Source organism: Leptonychotes weddellii, chromosome 1, assembly GCF_054177405.1.
Source record: "Leptonychotes weddellii isolate Sample4059 chromosome 1, ASM5417740v2, whole genome shotgun sequence".
Lineage (NCBI taxonomy): Eukaryota > Metazoa > Chordata > Mammalia > Carnivora > Phocidae > Leptonychotes > Leptonychotes weddellii.
The window spans coordinates 107,269,519-107,289,187 of record NC_138369.1 but is presented as its reverse complement, the minus strand read 5'-3'; the positions used below and the strand labels follow the sequence as shown (position 1 = coordinate 107,289,187).

General features: G+C 44.1%; 1 protein-coding gene across 1 annotated transcript; it reads right to left on the bottom strand.

Moving 5' to 3' along the window:
• Window positions 1–240: 240 nt before the first annotated feature.
• Window positions 241–15,473, bottom strand: CLDN11 (claudin 11). Its single transcript, XM_006736337.3, has 3 exons — window positions 15,043–15,473; window positions 10,933–11,097; window positions 241–1,536 (listed from the first exon to the last, which is right to left on the bottom strand). The coding sequence occupies exons 1-3, from the start codon at window positions 15,266–15,268 to the stop codon at window positions 1,304–1,306; spliced, it is 624 nt and encodes a 207-aa protein (XP_006736400.1). The 5' UTR covers window positions 15,269–15,473; the 3' UTR covers window positions 241–1,303.
• Window positions 15,474–19,669: the final 4,196 nt, after the last annotated feature.

Genomic DNA, 19,669 nt, shown 5'->3' with positions numbered 1-19,669 from the left:
CTGCCCATTTATGTATGACTCAAAGTTGCTCTAACGTCACTCCACTGGTTTCACTTTTATGACCACGCAGGACCACCGTGGTACAGTGAATAAGACAGAGTGTTTTCATCACTCAGGGCAGTGCAGAATGCCTTGTTCCTGAGTCACGACCAGGTTCCCTATCAATTACTAGTAGAAATTAATGAGAATGGTGAAAATCCATGGATGGCGCCTCTGGACACGACAGACTATCGAGGCCACTTTTGCACACAGTCTGTTATTTTATTGCACGGGTTTCACTTAAAGGACAAAATGCACCATCAATGTTTGGAGAGTTTGGGGTCTCAAATACTGATACAGCATCAGTGTTTACACCCGTAAAGCCAAATTCAACAGCATGATTTATGTTAAACAACACCACTTCAAGATGGCTAACAAAGTGAAAATAGAGAAAGGGGGGAAAAGCTTTAAAAGTGTGTTAAGTTGAAGCATATGCAAGTGTAGGATTAAAAACTGTATCATACAAATCTGGAAATCAAAAATATTTTGTGGCATGCCAGTTAGAGTTATATTCACTCGGACTGTTATTTATCATATAATTAAGGCCTATTTGGTTCATTTCCTTCATACTGATGAATTGAGAATTTCAGGAAAACCATGGTTATAAAAATGATCAATCTTGAAAAAGTATGTACAGATAAATGTAAAATCACAAACTAAAAAATATCCCCACCCCTTGCCCTCGATTTACAAAAGGGAAAGTTTCCCATGGAGGGAAAGTTCCACAGTCCCCTCCCTCCCCACCTCATGTCCCCACTTCTGTTTTTTTCTATCGCTTAAAACTAAATGACCTTGGAGCCGAAGAGGAGGGAGCGAACAGAGAGACATCTTTATGAGGCTCCCATTGTCATCTGTAACAGTTTGAAAAGTGTCTTTTCTTTCTTTCCCCACACCCAACTCAGCAATGTTTGCAAGATATTTAAAATTTAAAGAGGGAGAGGAAAATATATATACATATACATATACATATACATATGCATATACATATATATACTGGTGAACAACAAAGGAATGCCCAAGAAAAGAGCTAATAATGGGCAAAACCACGAGAAAAGTGTGTGGGCATTTTCTGAGCTAAAGATGCCTTTTAAGGCAATGAACGGGGAGAGGGGTATTAAGACTAAAAAATGCCAGACAGGATGCTTTTCTAGAACTTTGGCTTTGGAGCCTGGCATTGGAGCAGGCTTCCACTGCCTGTGGCAAGCAAACCCAGGGCCACGGGCCCAGTATCTGCAGCACCTCGGTGGGCAGGCTAGCAGCCCTCTTATACGTGGGCACTCTTGGCGTGAGTGGGCGAGCTGGAGCCCGAAGAGTAGTAGAAACGGTTTTCGCCGAACGACTGGGCATCTCCGGCGCAGCAGAGGATGACACAGCCACCCACGAGGCACAGCACGGCACCGATCCAGCCCGCGTACAGGGAGTAGCCGAAGCTCACGATGGTGGTCTCGCGGTGGGCGCACACGGGGAACCAGATGGTCGCAACCATGGCGCAGAGAGCTGCGGAGACAAGAGAGAGCTGTGACCGGGCACGCCCGTCACACACCAAGTACAGCGGGCGGGCTCCCCTTCACTCCACAGACACGCTCCTCTAGCTTCCAGCCAGGTCCGAAAAGCCCCCCACACACAGCTCTGCTCCCGTGGCAAGCCAAACCTAAAGGTGTGCGTCTGGGGAATAAGCCGATCCAAAGCTGTGTCAAACTGCTAGGTCCTTATTTTTTCAGCAGGTGCCAGACACCAAAGAACTCCAAGGTAAAAGCCCAAAAATAAATCACTGAAGCCAAAAAAGAGGTATTTGTGTTTACTTACATATCTTCACTTTATGTATCTTTACTTACAGTTCTATGATTACGCTTACCTAATTGTGTTATAATTACCTCTTTACATGCCTATTTCCCATTCCAAGTTCTGAGTTCCTTGAAGGAAGGGGCCATGTCCTACTTACATTTGTAAAGTCGGGGTTTAACTCACTGTGAGGCACATAGCGTGTGCTCAGTGCATGCCAGCTGAATGACGAGATGGCCTGATGAATTCGGAAATGAGAAATAAAATGATGCCTACTTGATTTTTCCACTCTATTTTTTCAGTTTGTCAATTCACATTACAAAGACCTTGAAGAAGCTCTGAGAATCCTCTTGCTGTGGTGGATGTTGCCAGACATCAGTCGAGTTTTGGCTACGAGTCTGAGTTTGTGTTACACTGTTCACAATCACACAAATAAATGATACTTGGAGTGAAAGAATTTACTCATTTTATGGTGATGATATCTGTGGTGATGAGTCACAATGGTGGAATTTTATGGTCTTCCACCAACCAGTCTTTCAGACTTGGCTTAGATTTTTAAGAGTAGGATAAGAAATAGCTTCTGTATCATTTAGTTCTTCCCCTCCTCCTAAGCAGAGTAGCAAAACAAGAACAGGCAGGAGGTTTAAAATTTTTCGTAAAGTTTTTACAAAAAATTTTAAACCTCTGCATCAGCATTGTCAAATAGGGTAGTCACAAGCGACAGGGGCTTTTAAATGTTTCTCATGAGGCTAGTGAGATCAAAAAACCGTGTTTTGAATATTAATTAATTAAAATTTAAATAACCCCATGTGGCTAGTGGCTAATGTGCTGAACAACACAACTCCAGACAAAGTAACTCCATAGCTTCCTTTGGTATCATCTGATTTCTCACAGCTACAAGCAGGAAAGAAATTTTAGTTGAAGCTTTAAATTGGGATGACACACTAAAGCTGGCAGATCAAGAAAATAATAATGAGGTTGCCAATCATTAGCCATAAAGCCTTCAATAAATTCAAGGCAGGGCACTGCGATGTTTGCTACCTGGAGTATCCTTGTCACTTTCAACTCAGCAAGCGTTTCTGATTTCTATTCACACGGAGTTATTTTCTGACTTACCTCTACGCCCACAGAGAAGATATATAATTTTTCTTCAAACATAAGCACTCAAATCTAACAGCCTCATACATTAGTTCTAAACTGAAGAAAAGATTTCAGTCTCACCCACTTTGAAAGACCTCTTTAGCCCCCTCACTGCATTTGTGTAGCTTGTAAGAGGCCTTGTTAACAACAGACGAAGCCTACCCCACAAGCTGGGTGTACATACACTTAAATAGATGTGATTCCTATTATATAAAAAAGCACAGATCCCTAGTAGAAGTCAGAGGGAAGAAAGTTAATTTGGGGGTTTTGAGTTGCTCAAATTGGCTTTCTAACAGCCTAAATTCACTCCACTAATTGTGAACTACTCACATATTTCAGGAGTTTTTATAGACTATCTAAGAAGCTAAAATCTATCCATATGTTAATGGCTTCATTTTTTCTTAAAGAGTAAGAACAATCATGGCAGCCTCTGTAATATGTTCGTATGAGATACCATGAGACGATATATTGTCCTTCTGTGAGTAGTGTTCTCAAGACCAGTGTCAATGGAATCTTCCCTTTCCAGCCCAGGGCCTCGAACACCTGAGATACAGGGGAAAAGGCTTTTTCTCTCTTCCTCCAGCCACACATTCCAAATGCAGCCCTCACCAAGAACAGCTTGGCTACTGTCAGAGTCATACCCTCAGCAAGACACAGAGAAAGAAGAGAAGAAAAAGAGAGAGTCTTTTCCTGTGTCAGGACAAGAAACAGAAACTCTTTCTAGAGTGTTTCAGCCAGAGAGAACTGCTCTAGATTCTTCATATCAATACACAATCCAGCTACACATCCCTAGACCCCCAAAGTGGGCACTCATTCTGCTTGAGCAAAACAGCAACGTAGCAAGGGTTTCCAAATGCCCAAGCTTGATCAGAAGGAAAAGGTGGGGAGGGAATAGCTGAATTCCATAGGAAAAAAAAAAATTTGATTTCTCAAACAACTGATTCAATTCAGTTGGTTCAATTCAACCGATCTTTCCCATAAACAATTAGCCTGGCTTCAAAACAGCTTATGATTCAAATTAAGTTTTATATTTTTCAGTTGTTTCGTATTTTTACATGCAACACATATACATGCACAAGTGTTCCCCACACTTCATGTAAACCTACCTCAAATGCAGATTTGGTGTAGATTTTATAAAATAAAGATATATATTTTATATATACTTTATATATATAAAATAAAATAAGAAATTGCCTAGTTCTTCCCCTCTTCCTAAACAAAATAATACGGGTATCTTCACGTGGGGAAAGAATCAGGCTCAATATTCCAAAAATAATCATCAGCCTTGATTTCTATTGTTTTAGGGATTTTGTTAGATTTTATTCCAATGTAATTCACTAGAAAAAGGAAACAGGAAAATGTCTAAATGCCTACATAATGAACCTAGAGGACTAGATGAGTGGACGGGTGGATGGATGGATGGATGGATGAGAGACAGTCTCATTTCAAGCCTACTTTCCACTTCAAACACATCAAAACTGACTTCCCAAATCATAAAACTGTAATGTAACTTTAACACACTTAAAGTTACAAGTTCATGATTTACCTCATTAAAGATTTCCTTCTTTTATAATCCATGCAAAACAAGACAAATGAGTGCCAGCAGGGTCACATTATTTCCTAGTAGATAAATGAACTCTGGGTGAATTCCTGTGGCTCTCAAAGATGAACCACATCAAAACCACTAAAAGATGACAGGCTGCCACACAACATGAAGGGAAATGAGAGGTTCGCTGGAAACAGTGACCTTCAAGTGAACTCAGAATGAAGAATGTTTAGAAACCAAAAAAGAAGAATTTACTCAATATCAGCATGGTTTGAAGGGAAAGGGGGATGTTTTCATCAGTAAAGTTAAAATGCAAGTTAAACTATTACTTAACTAAAAGATGTGAAATATTAATAGAACTAGCAATAATATTTGACTTTCTTAATGACATAGAAGGCCTGCTAGATTATTTCTATTTGCAGACACACACACACACACACAGAGTTTATAAAGGTTCTCCCAATTACTTGGAGAAAATAAAGAAAATGCTTTTCTAAAAAAGTCACAGTTACCCATAGGTAAAGAAAATTGAAGAAAGATAAAGAGAATTTTCATTGCTTTTCTTTTCATGTCATCAGAATGTATTTTTAAAGTAAGTCTCTAACAGAAGAATTTTAACACTCGGATTTTTCAATCTATTTCTCCTCTTCTACCTTCCAAAGATGCAGTAGTTAATTTTACAAGGGGGGGCAGGAATCTGTCATTTGGAAGGGAGCAGAAAGTGAAAATTGGGGGCATACTTAGCTAAAAAAAAAGAAAAAAGAAGAAAAGAAGGAGGAGGTGGAGGAGAGCAGGGAAGAAGGCTTCACTGTGTAGATATAGATTTCTCCAGACTTGGTGCTCTCACAAATAGAAATCCCTGCTCTTCATGGAATAAAACTGTTTGCCTCTTTTGGTTAAGTTTCAAATAAAGTAATACAATGTGTTCATTAGTAGATAGAATACAGCCTTATTAAAAGTTAACAATGATCGATGTAGCCAAACACAGAAAATAGTTGGAAAGGCAATTTTAGAACAATAAAAGGTACTTGCAGCTTTTAATTTCTTTAGGGATTAGATGACACATAGTAACATAGTTAAATAAATGTGATGACGTTAAATAAAATTAGTAAACGTGTGTTTGACTTTGAAGGCAACAATTTAGAGAGAAACGGAAAGACTGACAAAGAGGCCCAAAAAGGCAGAAGAGCACAAGACTGACATTTCTTCCTTCTTCCAATGAATACCACTGTTTTCAGGTTTTGTCACTTTCAGAACTAAGAACTGACAGTACTTTTAAGAGCATTATTTCTAGCACAAAGCAAGATTTCCATTAAAATCACATAAATTACTCTGAATGATAGAAGTAATACTGGAAAAAAATCTTGATATTGTATCTGAGATTTGCTTCAAAAAAATTCTGGGGACTGGAAGAAAAGAAGTACATAGATGAAATAGATTGGCTATGAGTTCATCATTATCAAGAATGAGTTTGGGTTATACTAGTTTTTCTACTTTTGGGTATGTATGAAATTTTCCACAATAAAAACAATTTTTTAAAAATGCCTCCATTTAAACATTTGACAATGCACTTATTGCTGCCTTCTATAACTGATGCTATTATAACATATGATCGAAATAGCAACTAACTTTAGCTTTGTACCAATTAACTCAAGGCAACAAGTAATGAGATTTCTAACGAGCTGTTGGAGTCATATTCATTTGTTGTTTCCTTATAATTTGAATCTAGAAAAATTTTATTTTCTTTTTTTTAATTTGTGATTCGCTAAATTTTGACTTAAGAAAACATAGCTGCCAAAGGACATACTCTTCTTATACAATGACTTTTATGAAGACCTAATATTTAAAACAATAATCAAGTCAATGGAAGATTTGAATACGTTATTTTCCTGGCCTGCTTTCAACATTTTTTCCTTTTATTTCTATTTCATACTTCATATCTTTTTTTTCCATAACCTTTTTTAAAAGCCAGTCCCGTGGTTATTTGTTAATTTTTTTCTAATCACAGAACTTAGAGATGCGAGAGACCTCATAAAGCAGTTAATTCTTCCAATTTTACTGATACCTGTCGTTTTAAGTCACAAGCATACCAAAGGTGCCACAATCTTTCCACTACCCATATGCAATTTGATTTACGTTATGGGCTTGTTTGTATAAAGCTAATGAGTTTAGAGAAAGACTTTTTCCATCTATTCTCTTAAGACCCCAGGATTAAGGGCATCACTGTTTAACTCCACACCGAAGGGTGACCTTTCCTAGGACATCTGATTCTGTGTGCATGACAAGCTCAATCTCTCCCACAGTAGCACACACCCTTTATTTTACTACAATTCCATTATTAACCTGTCAGTTCCAAGTTAAAACAACTTTTTTCTAATACAAATACAATTCCTGGGGCCATATTTTTTAAAAGAAGGAGAGAAAACAACAGGATCCCACTTAGGAAGGAATATACACTTCCTCTCCTACCATTCCCTACCCCGTCTCCCCAAAAACACCCAAATCAAGTACTTTCTAAGTTACAATGAGGTGAGAATGAGATCAAATCAGAACCAAGCCTGACCGTTTTTAGCTGGGTAGTTTAATGTGGCTTCTTATAATGGAATAGGCAAAAAACTCCAACTATTTGTGATCTACACTCTGGTTTTTACAATGTAAACTATGGAAATGTCTCCATTAGACCAGGATGCAGTCTAGCACTTCCAGGACCAGCTCACTGACTCTCTTGACCGGTGCCATGTGTGGAGATTACCCCGCAGGAGTGAGACATGATCAAAAGAATACCCAACCGCCCTCTGGGTTAACTCTCTATTTCCTCTAACCAATAACAGCAATGATAATAGCAACCATTTGCTGAGCACTTACTATGTGCCAGACACCAGGCTAAATAACTTGCATACCTCCTTTCACTATTCTTACCAACCTCAGATACAAGCATTATCGCCTCATTTCAAATAAAGGGTCAGAGACATTAAGTAACTGCCCCTGTTCACACAGCTGGAAAGTGGCAGATCCAAGATTCAGTACAGTTGGTCTGATGCCCAATGATAAGATAAGGCAGCTCAGGGCATAGGCACCTCCTGCCCTAGGGGCTCTTGAAAAGCCACAGATGAGATTCACTGGGATCCATCCTAGATCTGAGAAGTCAGCTACATCAGGCTCCCATTCCTTCCCCGCAAAGCAGGACCAAATCCTTACACCATTAAACTTAAGACTATTGAGAAGATAAAGCAGTTGTACAACAGACATAATTTTTTAAGCTTTTGGAAAAATAAAAATTTTCAGAGTCAGGAAGAACTGACTTTAATTAATAGTGCTTAGTTTCCATACCCAGATTAGCTTCAGTATTGTTTCCAGTTCCCAGGCCCCAAAACCCCAGTGCTGCCTGGTCCCCTTTGGTCAGCCACCACACCTCAGCTGGGGCATCCCTGGTGACCCCCAGGATCCAGCAGGAACCCAGCACTGGCTTCTCCAGGGAGAGCGCAGAAGCCAATCCCGAGCGACACAAAGGGAGCCTTCTCTCTAGCTCCTCCCACCCACTGCCAACAGGGGAACCGAGGCACCGGGCTCCAGAGAAGACCCAGAGGGGAACAGCAGGTGCCACAATTGAGACAATGAGCGTTGCATTTCCAGAGCAAGCTCAGTCCAGTCAAAACAACATCCAACCTGAAGGCAAGCGGCGACCCACTGAGAAATAAACCTGACAGGAGCCATCAAAGAGGCAGCAGGTAACTCTGGAAATTCAAAGCTACAAGAGGGCAAGGGGTGGTGTCCTCACTCCAACCTAATCATGAGTGGCCAGAAGGCTGCAGCGGCTCTGGAAGAGTCCGATCCCTCAATGCCCCTCCAGGTTTTCACTCCAGGCAGTGACAGGGGACTGAGGGACTCCCATCACTACCGGCCCCACCTCCCGTTCCTCTCTACGATTCTGTCCACATATTCCAACCAACCCACTTGACAAAGATAAAGAAAAGCTTTAAATCAGCTATGAAGTTTCAAACAACTCACCTGGACAGTTCACTTGTTTTTAGGGTTTTTTTAAATACCGATTTGTCTATATATACTTGCTTTATATCTTTATTTCCCACAGGGTTTGAGGTTTTTGTTTTGTTTTGTTTTAATGTATTCTCTTAGTGGATATCCTATGACTCTCATATGGAAGGTCAGAATTTCTAAAAATGAACACCTAACACAACAGATTCACCCGTTGGGTCTGGCATCCTCGGAGACAGAGAGAGCCTTCTGGGGCTTCTGTAAGAATGGGAGGCAGGTAACAATGGCAACTGCCTAGGATGAGAAGGGTTTCCACCTGGATTCTGCACACCAATTTACCTGTAGAGCTTTGGTCTAACTGTTGGAAAGGGAATTTGAATGTAAAGATCTGATCTCCAAAAAGCAATGTAACAGAGAACCCTGTGAGTTAGATGGATCGCCTGATACTGAGTCTGTGTTCCACGTGGCACTCCCACACAGATTCTTTGTGCCTGGAACCAAAATGTCCATGCCCTTGGGATGCCTGGGTGGCTCAGTCGTTAAGCGTCTGCCTTTGGCTCAGATCATGATCCCAGGATCCTGGGATCGAGTCCCACATCGGGCTCCTTGCTCAGTGAGGAGCCTGCTTCTCCCTCTCCCTCTGCTGCTCCCCCTGCTTGTGCTCTCTCTCTCTCTCTGACAAATAAATAAATAAAAATCTTTAAAATGTCCATGCCCAGATTCTTCCCTGGAAATGACAGGTGGCCCTCTGGTCTTTTCACTCCCGTTACCCAACCCCACACACACCTACACAAGCCCCTCCTCTGAATTCTCTGTGGCTTCACAAGTCCCTGAAAACCTCCATCCCTTTGCGAAATGGCACCCCTACCCCTCATGTCCCCTTACCTCACCAATGTCACTGCGGATGACCATTACTAAGTGGCACTGACCCACATAGAACCCTGACCCTTCCCCTTCCCCTTCAACATATAGTCTGATACCAGTTTGGGATGGGAATTCCTTGTCTCAGGAGAACCTGACTCGATGTCTAACCCATAGGCAGACCAGATGCTGCTCACCAACATATCAGTGCACTTCGCAACAAGAGCTGCTCTTAAAATTCATGGCTCCTATTAGGATTTAGAATGTGCTAGTGGAATTAGAATTCAAGAAAAAAAGTAGAGAGAATTGAAATCACTGAAGAGAGCAGAGCTAGAAGGATCCTCCCTAGGTTGTTAAATCAAGCCCTCTGTGTGCAGGTGAAACTAGGAAAACTGAACAAGCACGTGCCATTTCCTTGGCCTGGGCTGTTCCCCCACCCGCCTCCAACCCATGATCTGACTACCTTCTCTTCAACTCTCAACACTCATCACTGGGGTCCTCTGCTCTGGGAAACTCCTCCAGCCTGGCTTAGGTTCCTTCCTATGCATGTGCACACCCTGTGCACCTTTTTTAAATGAGCACATGCCACACTCTATCAAGATGTCCAAGTACACTCAACGCAGAGACCGCCTTTTTCCCCCAGTGTCCCCAGTGCCGATCATGATGCCTGGCACTCAGCAGATGCTCCATGAATCCTTACTGAATAAAAGATTAAGGGACACCTGGCTGGCTCAGTCGGAGGAGCATGTGACTCTTGGTCTCGGGGTTGTGAGTCTGAGTCCCACATTAGGTGTAGAGATTACTTAAAAATAAAATAAATAAAATAAAATAACTGCATCATCACTAGTGATCTACCACCCTCAACATCTTACTTTTCTCTTGCCCTCCTCTTTCTCTACTCTTCCTTCATACATTAAATGAAGTTCTCAATTGTAGCTACACGTAAGAATCACCTGGAATGCGGTGCCTGGGTGGCTCAGATGGTTAAGCATCTGCCTTCGGCTCAGGTTATGATCTCCAGGTCCTGGGATCGAGCCCCACGTTGGGCTCTCAGCTCAGCAGAGAGTCTGCTTCTCCCTCTCCCTCTGCCCCTACCCCTGCTTGTGTTCTCTTTCTCTCTCTCTAATGAATAAACTTTTAAAAATCTTAAAAAAAAAAAAGAATCACCTGGCAGCTTCCAAAAAATATCTTTGCTTGGCCTGATGCCCAGTAATTCCGAATGCTGGGATCTGGACAGAGATATTCCCAAGAAAGGGATTCCACTGTGAAGCCTGAGTGGAGAGCCACTGTGTTACTCTCTCCTGTCCCCTGGTCTCTCTCTTAAGTATACTCACTTTTTTCCTTTTGCTTTTTAACTTTTTTTTCATGTCCAGTGACCCCTGCAGACATTACTTATCCCTTTGCATCAACTACCCATGAAACATAAAGAGATACACATTATGGGGGGCTTTTCCCGGGTAGATACACCTGGCTGCCTTTCACATGCCTCCTGAACTCAATGAAGCAGCAGCAGGATCTGAGATTCATCAGGTTCACTTGAAGATGGAGTGCTCTATAGAAAGTTGTCTTACCCAGCAGAATGAGCAGAACGCCAGCCAGCTGGGCCCGCCTGTACTTGGCCACACCAGGCTCCTGGCCCATTCGAATGAAGGGGAGAACCGTCAGCAGCAGGAGAATGGCGGGCAGCCCCAGGACTGAGGCTGCTATCATCAGGGCTCGGCAGGCCTGGACATAGCCTGGACACAAAAGAACAGACAGGGGCGTTAGACCATGGGTCCCCTTGGAGCCTGAACCCTGGCTCAAGGGAATTCAGCCCATCTGCCTTCCTCTGGCCCTATTCCAGGACTCAGAATATGGTAAATGCTGTTGAAGATCACTTCACATGTTTAGATTTTAAAGTCACTCCCTGACAGACAAAGGAGGTTGGAGGCTGGAGAGACTGGGTGGAGATCTCTGGTTTAGACCACCTTTCTAAGCTCCCAGGATGAAGGGGTCAAGAGTCCAGTTACACCATTACATCGCCTTATGAAAGAGTCAGATTAAAACTCAAACCCTCCCGGATGTCTTCTGTGATGGTCTGTGCTGATCCCAGCCTGCTGCTGATTCGCTCTGCCTGGGTGACCGTGGGCAAGGCACGAAACTGCTATGTCTTAGCACGGTCCTCTTCGGTAACATAAAAATGGTAATAGTGCCTGTATCTCTCTAAAAGATCAACTAAGATTAACTTAGTTAACTCATGCAGTGCTTAGAACAGTGCCTGGCACGTACTAAGTATTCCAAAAAGATTAGCTATTTTTCCTGGTGTTATTACTCTGTGTCAGGGCAATCATTTTATCTCCAGGTGTACGCGGTGATTTTGTTCCTAACCATGTGCTTTTAATTTCCATTGTATATAGTGTGTGATCCTAACTGGACTAAACTAAGACTCGGGCTTTCTCTCTTGATACTTCCGCAGAGGCTACTGTGCTCATGAATCCTGACCCCTACTGACGGTCAGGCGCTATCTCCTGCCTCACCCAGTCTCCTGGGCGTGGTTCCACTACGGTCTGGTATCGCTTTAAAGGCATCTCTGCGCCTGGGTGGCTCAGTGGGTTAAGCGTCTGCCTTCAGCTCAGGTCATGATCCCAGAGTCCTGGGATCAAGCCCCGCATCGGGCTCCTTGCTCAGCCGGGAGCCTGCTTCTCCCTCTGCCTGCTGCTCCCACTGCTTGTGCTCTTGTTCTCTCACTCTCTCTCTACCTCTCTCTACCTGACAAATAAATAAAATCTTTACCAAAAAAAAAAAAAAAGGCATCTCTCCAGACCCAAGGATTCCTAGAGGAATCCTGCCTTGGTCTTCAGCAAATGATATAAACATGAAATTATGAATGAAGGAATAAGAAGTTGAATAATGAGAGTGGAGCAAAACCAAATGAACTTTATGCTGTCAAATAAAATGCCAGGTAACAATTTCATTAAGAAACAGATTACAGGGCGCCTGGGTGGTGGCTCAGATGGTTAAGCGTCTGCCTTTGGCTCAGGTCATGATCCCAGGGCGCTGGGATCGAGTCCCGTGTCAGGCTCCCTGCTCAGCGGGGAGCCTGCTTCTCCCTCTGCCTCTCTCTCTCTCTCTGTTTGTCTCTCATGAATAAATAAATAAAATCTTAAAAAAAAAAAAAGAAACAGATTACAATATGTGCAATATTTATGTAAAATAAATCTGACAAGATACTGGCAGAATATGGCAGACTTAAATGTGCTGTTTCTCACTAAAACACTCTCTCTCCTCCAAAATCAAAGGAGGGGGGTGTATTTATTACTCTCCCTTTTCCGCTCAGACGGAATTTGAGCTAGTGGCCTGGGGGAGGCAGAGTTAGAGACAAAGCCAAAAATGAGCCCCAATTTCTGCCTCACACACCAAGACTGTCATACCAAATCTGGTCAGCCTGCCCTGTGCACCAAGACCCAGTTGCAACACTGTCTTAGCAAGATCTAGTTTGCCAGAATTCAGACTCTTTAAGGGTACTTTTCCAACCATTGCCCATCTCAGCTTCTTCAAAATGAAAGGTGAACAATCAATCAACTGTCTGTTGACTTGAAGATCCCCCAGAGAAGAGCCACGGATTCTGAGGGAGAACCTCTGACTGAAGCCCAGTGCCCCTGCAGCTTGTAGGAAGGCCAAGGTGGACACAGCAGAAGCAGTCAACTAGCAACTGAGGTTCTGAAATTCATGGTGCAGGCTGTCTACGTGCTCAAGACCAAGGCCATGTCTGAAAAATCAAAAGATGGAGATGAGATCTGTTCCTGGGCCCACCCAATTGTGAGGGAGGGGGACAGCAGGAAGGATTAGGCCCTCCCTAAAATGTACTCCATCTGTAGGATGGTCTGTTCTCTGAAAATAAACCACTTGGCTCTGAATACTCAGGAAATTTAACTTCAGGGGAAAGGAAAGAGAAAGAAAAGAAAGAAAGAAAGAAAAAAAAAAAAGAAAGAAAGTGATTTTATGCTATAGTCAGATTCCTACAAATACCATGCCCAGCTTTTAATAAAAAATCATAGCAGCAACTTATGAAGCCTCTACTACCAAATGAGGTTTACATTTCTTATCGCATTTAATCCCGCAAAACAACTCTGAAAGAGAGGTGGTTGGTTTGATTTTAATTTTTAAAGGAAGACAACTGGGATTCACAGAGATTAGGAAATTGTCCTAAATTATCCAGATGATGAGCACTGGATCCCAGAGTCTGACCCAGGTCTACCCAAGGCTGCCATTAAGTGAAGGTGAGTGCAGATCTGGGTTCCCAGGACTTCTGTCATTCTGGAAGTTCAAAACGGAGTAGAAGGGGTTGCCTGTCTGGCTCAGTCAATAGAGTGAGTGACAACTGATCTCGGGGTCGTGAGTTCAAGCCCCACGTTGGGTGTAGAAATAAATTAAATAAAAAACCTTTTTTTTTTTTTTAATTTTTAAAAAATGGAGAAGAGGAGAGTGCTTGGCAGGACTGACATGCATTGTGTGCACCAGCTGTGCTTCCGTGGCAACGCCTGATGCAGAAGATGCAAAGAGAGTAGGACGCCATCTCTATCTTGGAGGAATTTAAAATGTGGTAGAAAAACTTCACTCACAATGAGCAAAAAAGTCAAAATGCGCCCTGATGGTGATAAGCGTCAAATACCAGGGCAGCAAGGAGGAAGGGGGATTGATTCCAACTACACATGTGGGAAAGCTTAAAGGGGAGAGCAGAGTTTCCAGGGGAGCTAAAGGATCTCCCAGGAGATGGCACAAAGCCAAAGGCTCCCAGACTGGCCTTGGGGCCCACTTACTCCGCTGATGAAAGAAACCAGGATAGGCTTTTAAATGGGTAACTCAGGGCACCTGGGTGGCTCAGTGGGCCGGGGTCATGATCTCAAGGTCCTGGGATCAAGCCCCTGGACAGGCCCCCTGCTCAGTGGGGAGTCTGCTTCTCCCTCTGCCCCTCCCCCCGCTCGTGCTCTCTCCCTCTCCCTGTATCTCTCTCAAAATAAATAAATAAAATCTTTATAAATAAATAACTAAATTTGCACCATACTCAAAGGCTAGCGGGACAGAAGGCAATCGTGTCTAGGCTAAACCCGCTAGCAGGACAGAGAGAAAGAGCAAAAACCCGAAGGGGAGCCTGCGATCTAGCCAATCACCCAACTGGCTCGAGGTTTTCATCTGAATTGAAACTGTTGCCCAGAATTGTTCAGTAGGGAAGCAAGTGAAGATGGGCCCTCCCCTCCCCCCGACCTGGCGTCGGAGGAGGTGGAGGCTAGACAATTCTCTCCTCTCCCTCCTCAGAGACACAGCTGGAGCGGAGCGGGCAACCCACGGTGGCTCGCCTTCCCGCAGTGTGAGCGCGCCCTCCGGGGGGCGACACCACCTCCCTATCGGACCCGAGAGGTGTAGAGGCAGGGAGGGGGCGGACGGACGCCCCCACTGCAGGGGCAAGGGGTGGGGAAAGACAGCTCCCCCCCACCCCCCTCCCAGCCTACGAGAACGGACCTGGCGGAGCTGGGAGGGCCCTGACTTAGCCAGGACTAACCTTTACAACAAGGTGGGACTGAAGGTGTCAAAGATGTGCCCTAAGGTCTTCAGTGTTTCTGTGACCGCCATCTAATGCGCCCATCCCCAGTCTGCCCCGAGGGTCAGGGTTAGGAGCAGCCACTCAGAGGTGGGGTCCTTACCGGGCAGGATGAGGATGTCCACCAGGGGCTTGCAGTGGTACAGCCCCGTGGCCATGACGCAGTCAGCCCACAGACCCTTGGAGCCCAGTTCGTCCAGCTTGCGGCAGGTGGGGATGGTGTAGCCGCAGGTCACCACCCAGTCATTGGTGGACGTGGTGACGATGATGCCGATCCAACCCACGAAGCTCGTGACGAAGCCCACTACCTGCAGGCACGTGGCTACCATGGTGGCCGCCACCTCGGCGTCCCCGGGCCTCGCCCCTCACTAGCTGTGCCCGCGCCCGGGACCGGACGGCGCCTGCCCCGGTCCTCTCTTGCGCACGCTCGCGAGCCGCTGACCGGCGACGGCCGGACGTGGGACGCTGGAGGCGGCGGCAGGCCAGGAAAGGCTGCGAGCCCAGCTCCGACGGCACGACAGGCGCACGGCGGGGACAGCGGCGCGGCTGGGCAGTGCGCCCCCGCCCCCCTCTTTAAACCCCGTAGACCCGGCCGGCGAGCGCCAATCGGCGACGGCCCGGGCGAGCCGGCCAATCGCGGGGCGGGGCCCGGGATGAGGTGTGGGGGGAGCGGGGTTAGGGAGGGGGGCGATGCGGCCTCGGCGCTCAGCCCCGCGTCGCGAGGTCCAGGTTGGAGAGTAAAATAATTCGTTCAGGTCCAAGAAATGGAGAGCGTCAGGCGCGAGTTCTGTTTTGCTGCAAATTCTTTCTCTTCTTGCTGCCCGTCTCACATCTCTGCCTCTGGGTCTCCTCTTTGCTCCATCCCTCCTCCTTCTCCCCATTCGTTCTTTCTTCCCAGCTGAGAGCAGGGACCGTGATCCTCCCAAGGGTGCCCGGTACAGTTCCTCTACTGCCCAGGACAGTAACAACAGAGGAGCTGAGAACTGCCCTGAGGAAAAGAGGCGAAGCATCCAGCATTCCATAGTTACTAGCGGAAAGAAAATGATCCTTTCCTGTGGGTGACGATCATCAGAGGTGGCCATGGCCATAATAACGGTGTCAATAACAATAGCAACTCACACTTATCCAGCTGTACTGTCATGTTCTATGTGCATGCATTTATATTTATGTATCACCTCATTCTCCTAACAACCCTCTGTGATAGGAACGATTGTTTACGCGTAATACGCCTGAGGAAACAGCATGAGAGGTTAAATTGCCCAACCTCACTCAGCTGGGAAGGGGGAGAGTCGGTGGGCCCATCTCACCTTCCCTCGTTAACCATTCCTGGGAACCTCTCCTGATTATCACTTTCTGAAAATCCCTAAAAGGCTCAAGTTCCCCGTTTTGACACCTTGAAAGCTTCGCTGACTTCTCTGGCTGACAGTAGGTTATATCTGCGCTCCACCGAGAACTCCGCCTAGCCTAGAGTGAGAGCTCTAGGAGTGTACCTATCATCACCATCATCATTAAGCCTCCTTCTCTCCCGGCATTCAAATAATATCCATTGTATGCCCTTTTTTATCATGCAGAGAAGTCCTCCTTGGGCTATGTTTACATTAAAGAGTTTCAATCCCCTTTGATATATTTGGCTTCTCTTATTCTATCCCTCTATCAACAATCATAAGATTTAAAGATGAGGAGGGTTTCAGCAAACCAAAACTTCCTATTCAATACTCTAAATCTAAGATACGGATTGTAAATCACAGCTACTAAGCTTTCCCATATCTATGCTGGGTGTCAGGGCAAATCACCGTATCTTCTAGGGAAGACTAGCCTTGAGGAAACCCCAAGGAAATCAAGTGCACAAATAGAAAAGGCTGACAGATAGATGACAGAGTGTCAAGCAGGAGAGCCCACAATTGCCCCAGAGAGCACAGCGGATAGCAATACAGGCTGAGCTGCCTGGCTTCAAATCCAGGCTCTACCACTTACTAGCTGTGACACCAAGTAGCTTCATCTCTCTGGGCCTCAGATTTCTTGTGTAAAATGGGGATGAAAATAGTGCCTACCCCATGGGCTGCTTGATTATCATGTGAGTTAATATACATATAGAACTTAAAACAATGTCTGGTACAAAGTACGTGCTTAATAAACCTGAATAATGATCCAGAGCCCTTGCTTCTGCACTCTTATGTTCTCCCTGCATTCATACAATTTGATTTGTAGAAACTACTGTATAGGAATATGTCCTGTTTTTGAGGGAGCCATTGTGTTTGGGGGCATTTCATCATCTGGATGTTTTCAGATATTTCCTCATAACATTTTTAAAAAGAGAGAGATTTTTGTGTTAAGTACAATATAAACTATAAAACCCATGCGACATCAATTCACTGAGAAAGCAACTGTGAAATCTGCACTCTTGTGACTCCATTAGCATTTGACATTTGAACAATAAAGATTCGACCAATCAGAATTCAACAATGCTCGGGTCACCCACAGGTGACACACACAGGTATTTGTAAAGGCAGATTTCAGAACTCAGACCCTAAATGGTAGAAAAAGCTGTCAGTTGTTAAGATCTTGGGCTAGAACCTCCTGAGTTTATATTCCAACTTTATCGCTTGGGTTGTCCCTTAACCTACATAACTCTCAGGTTCTCCATCTATAAAGTGAGAATAGCAGATGCCCCACTGGGTTATTGTGAGGGTCAAGTGAGAGGACTTACACCAAGATAGATAGATAGATAGATAGATAGATAGATAGATAGATAGATAGATAGATAGATAATTTATGTGTATATACACATATATATTATAAATGGGCACTCATAAATGTTAACTACTGTTAATATATTCATAGGCAAAATAGATCAATTGAAAATATGAATTGCTTTTGACAAAGATTAAAGCTAAAATAATTAGGCTATAATTATCATTATCTATTAACAGAAGAGAAATCCTGAGATGAATGTCTAAACAATGACAACACAGATGTACAAAAGGCCACTGGAGGAAGACCAGCAAAGGTAACCTGTTTGAATAAATCAGCTCCAAACAAAGAGAGAGCATGTCCCTTGGAAAGGAAGTGGGGCAGCATGGAAGCAGCACAGGAGAGGGTTTAGTGGCCCACAGACTCCAAGGCTCCCTGTATCATGGGGAAGTTCCTGAAGCTATTTTACTGAGGGACTTTTCCTAAAATCATCCACATTCCTTGGCTGTGGTGATTCTTCTCCCTAAGGCTTCCTTGTGATTAGGAAATGACTTCCCACACAGTGTAACTTAACTGACATTCCTAGTCTCCCACAGACCCAGGTACCCTTTTTGTTGTGAAAGTCAGTCTCTCAGAGTCCAGTCACCCCAGATCATTGTCAACAGTGGGTCCCCAGTACTCCCAGACAAGGTCTTTCCAGTTAATTTTCTCTCGGAAAACTGCCTTGCCATCTCTTCACATTTCTATAGTATATCACAGAACTAGTAAGATAAAGCTGAAATCTGATTCCACGTCTTCCGACCCTAAGTCCAATATTCTTTCTATTATTGAAAGTGTAAGAAGGGTCTTTCCTTCCTTAATCTTATGCAAAAATAGGGGCGCCTGGGTGGCTCAGTCGGTTAAGCATCTGCCTTCAGCTTAGGTCATGATCCCAGGGTCCTGGGATCGAGCCCTGCGTCCAGCTCCCCGCTCAGTGGGGAGTCTGCTACTCCCGCTCCCTCTGCCATTCCCCCTGCTCATGTGCTCTCTCTCTCTCAAATAAATAAAAGCTTTTTTAAAAAAAATCTTATTCAAAAATATGTGAAGGAGAGCATGAGAATGTCAGTCACTGACCTAAACCCCACATGTGTACTAAACAAAGAAGGTGGCCTGGTTAACTGTTCTTCTACCATTTCCATCTAAACCTAGTCAGTCATAGCTTGTCATTCAGTTACAGCACTAATGCACATGGCATTGGCAAGTGGGTTTGCTGACAAGCAGCAAAAAGCCCACATAGAAAGCGAAACTTGGGCCAAAGGAGTGGGCTTGCAGCGACTACTAGTGGTTGTCTTTTCTCATTGCATGGTTGGTAAAAAACATTTTCTGTGTAAAGGGGCCTATGACGGCGGAGAAACATGATTAACAACAACTTCCCACATTCCAGTGTGTGATCATTAGCCCCAAATGGAGTGTCCACTTCTTTGTAAAAAGCTTTCCTTATAGAGACGCCTGGGTGGCTCAGCTGGTAGAGCATGCAACTCTTGATCTCAGGGTTGTAAGTTCAAGACCCATGTTGGAAAAAAGAAGTTTTCTTCGCGTATTAGGAAACACGCATTTCTTTAGGAAACCAACTGTGAAAACTTAGGACATATACAATACCACTTAGGTGAAATTATTCATGTAAAAATTAAAATACTTTTAGTAAGACCCCCTCGTAAAGGATAAATTCCTCTAGTAGGAATACAAAATTGCAAATACACACACATTTTTAGAAATACTGTAGTATAAATCCATAGTGTAAACAAATGTATCCAAACATAGACTTTAAATGAAATGCCCTGTGAATTTGGGGGTTTTGTCTATCTTGTTGATCACTGAAATCTGAGTGTGGCCCAGCGTCTGACAGACATAAAGGCACTCTGTACGTATCTGTTGAATGTAGCTGAATTGAAATGTTCCCCCAAAAAAGAGAGACTGCATTTGCAAGCCTCCAAGTTTCACTAGGATGCTGTCTTTGTCTGTCCGGGCTGCTAAAACAGAATACCATAGACTGGTTTATA

Excerpts from the sequence above, each read along its gene's own strand:
- CLDN11 (XM_006736337.3), bottom strand. The coding sequence starts at position 15,268 with ATGGTAGCCACGTGCCTGCAGGTAGTGGGCTTCGTCACGAGCTTCGTG. Across the intron at positions 11,098-15,042 it reads GGACATCCTCATCCTGCCCG|GCTATGTCCAGGCCTGCCGA; the intron begins GTAAGGACCCCA and ends TTTTGTGTCCAG. Across the intron at positions 1,537-10,932 it reads CGTTCTGCTCATTCTGCTGG|CTCTCTGCGCCATGGTTGCG; the intron begins GTAAGACAACTT and ends TTGTCTCCGCAG.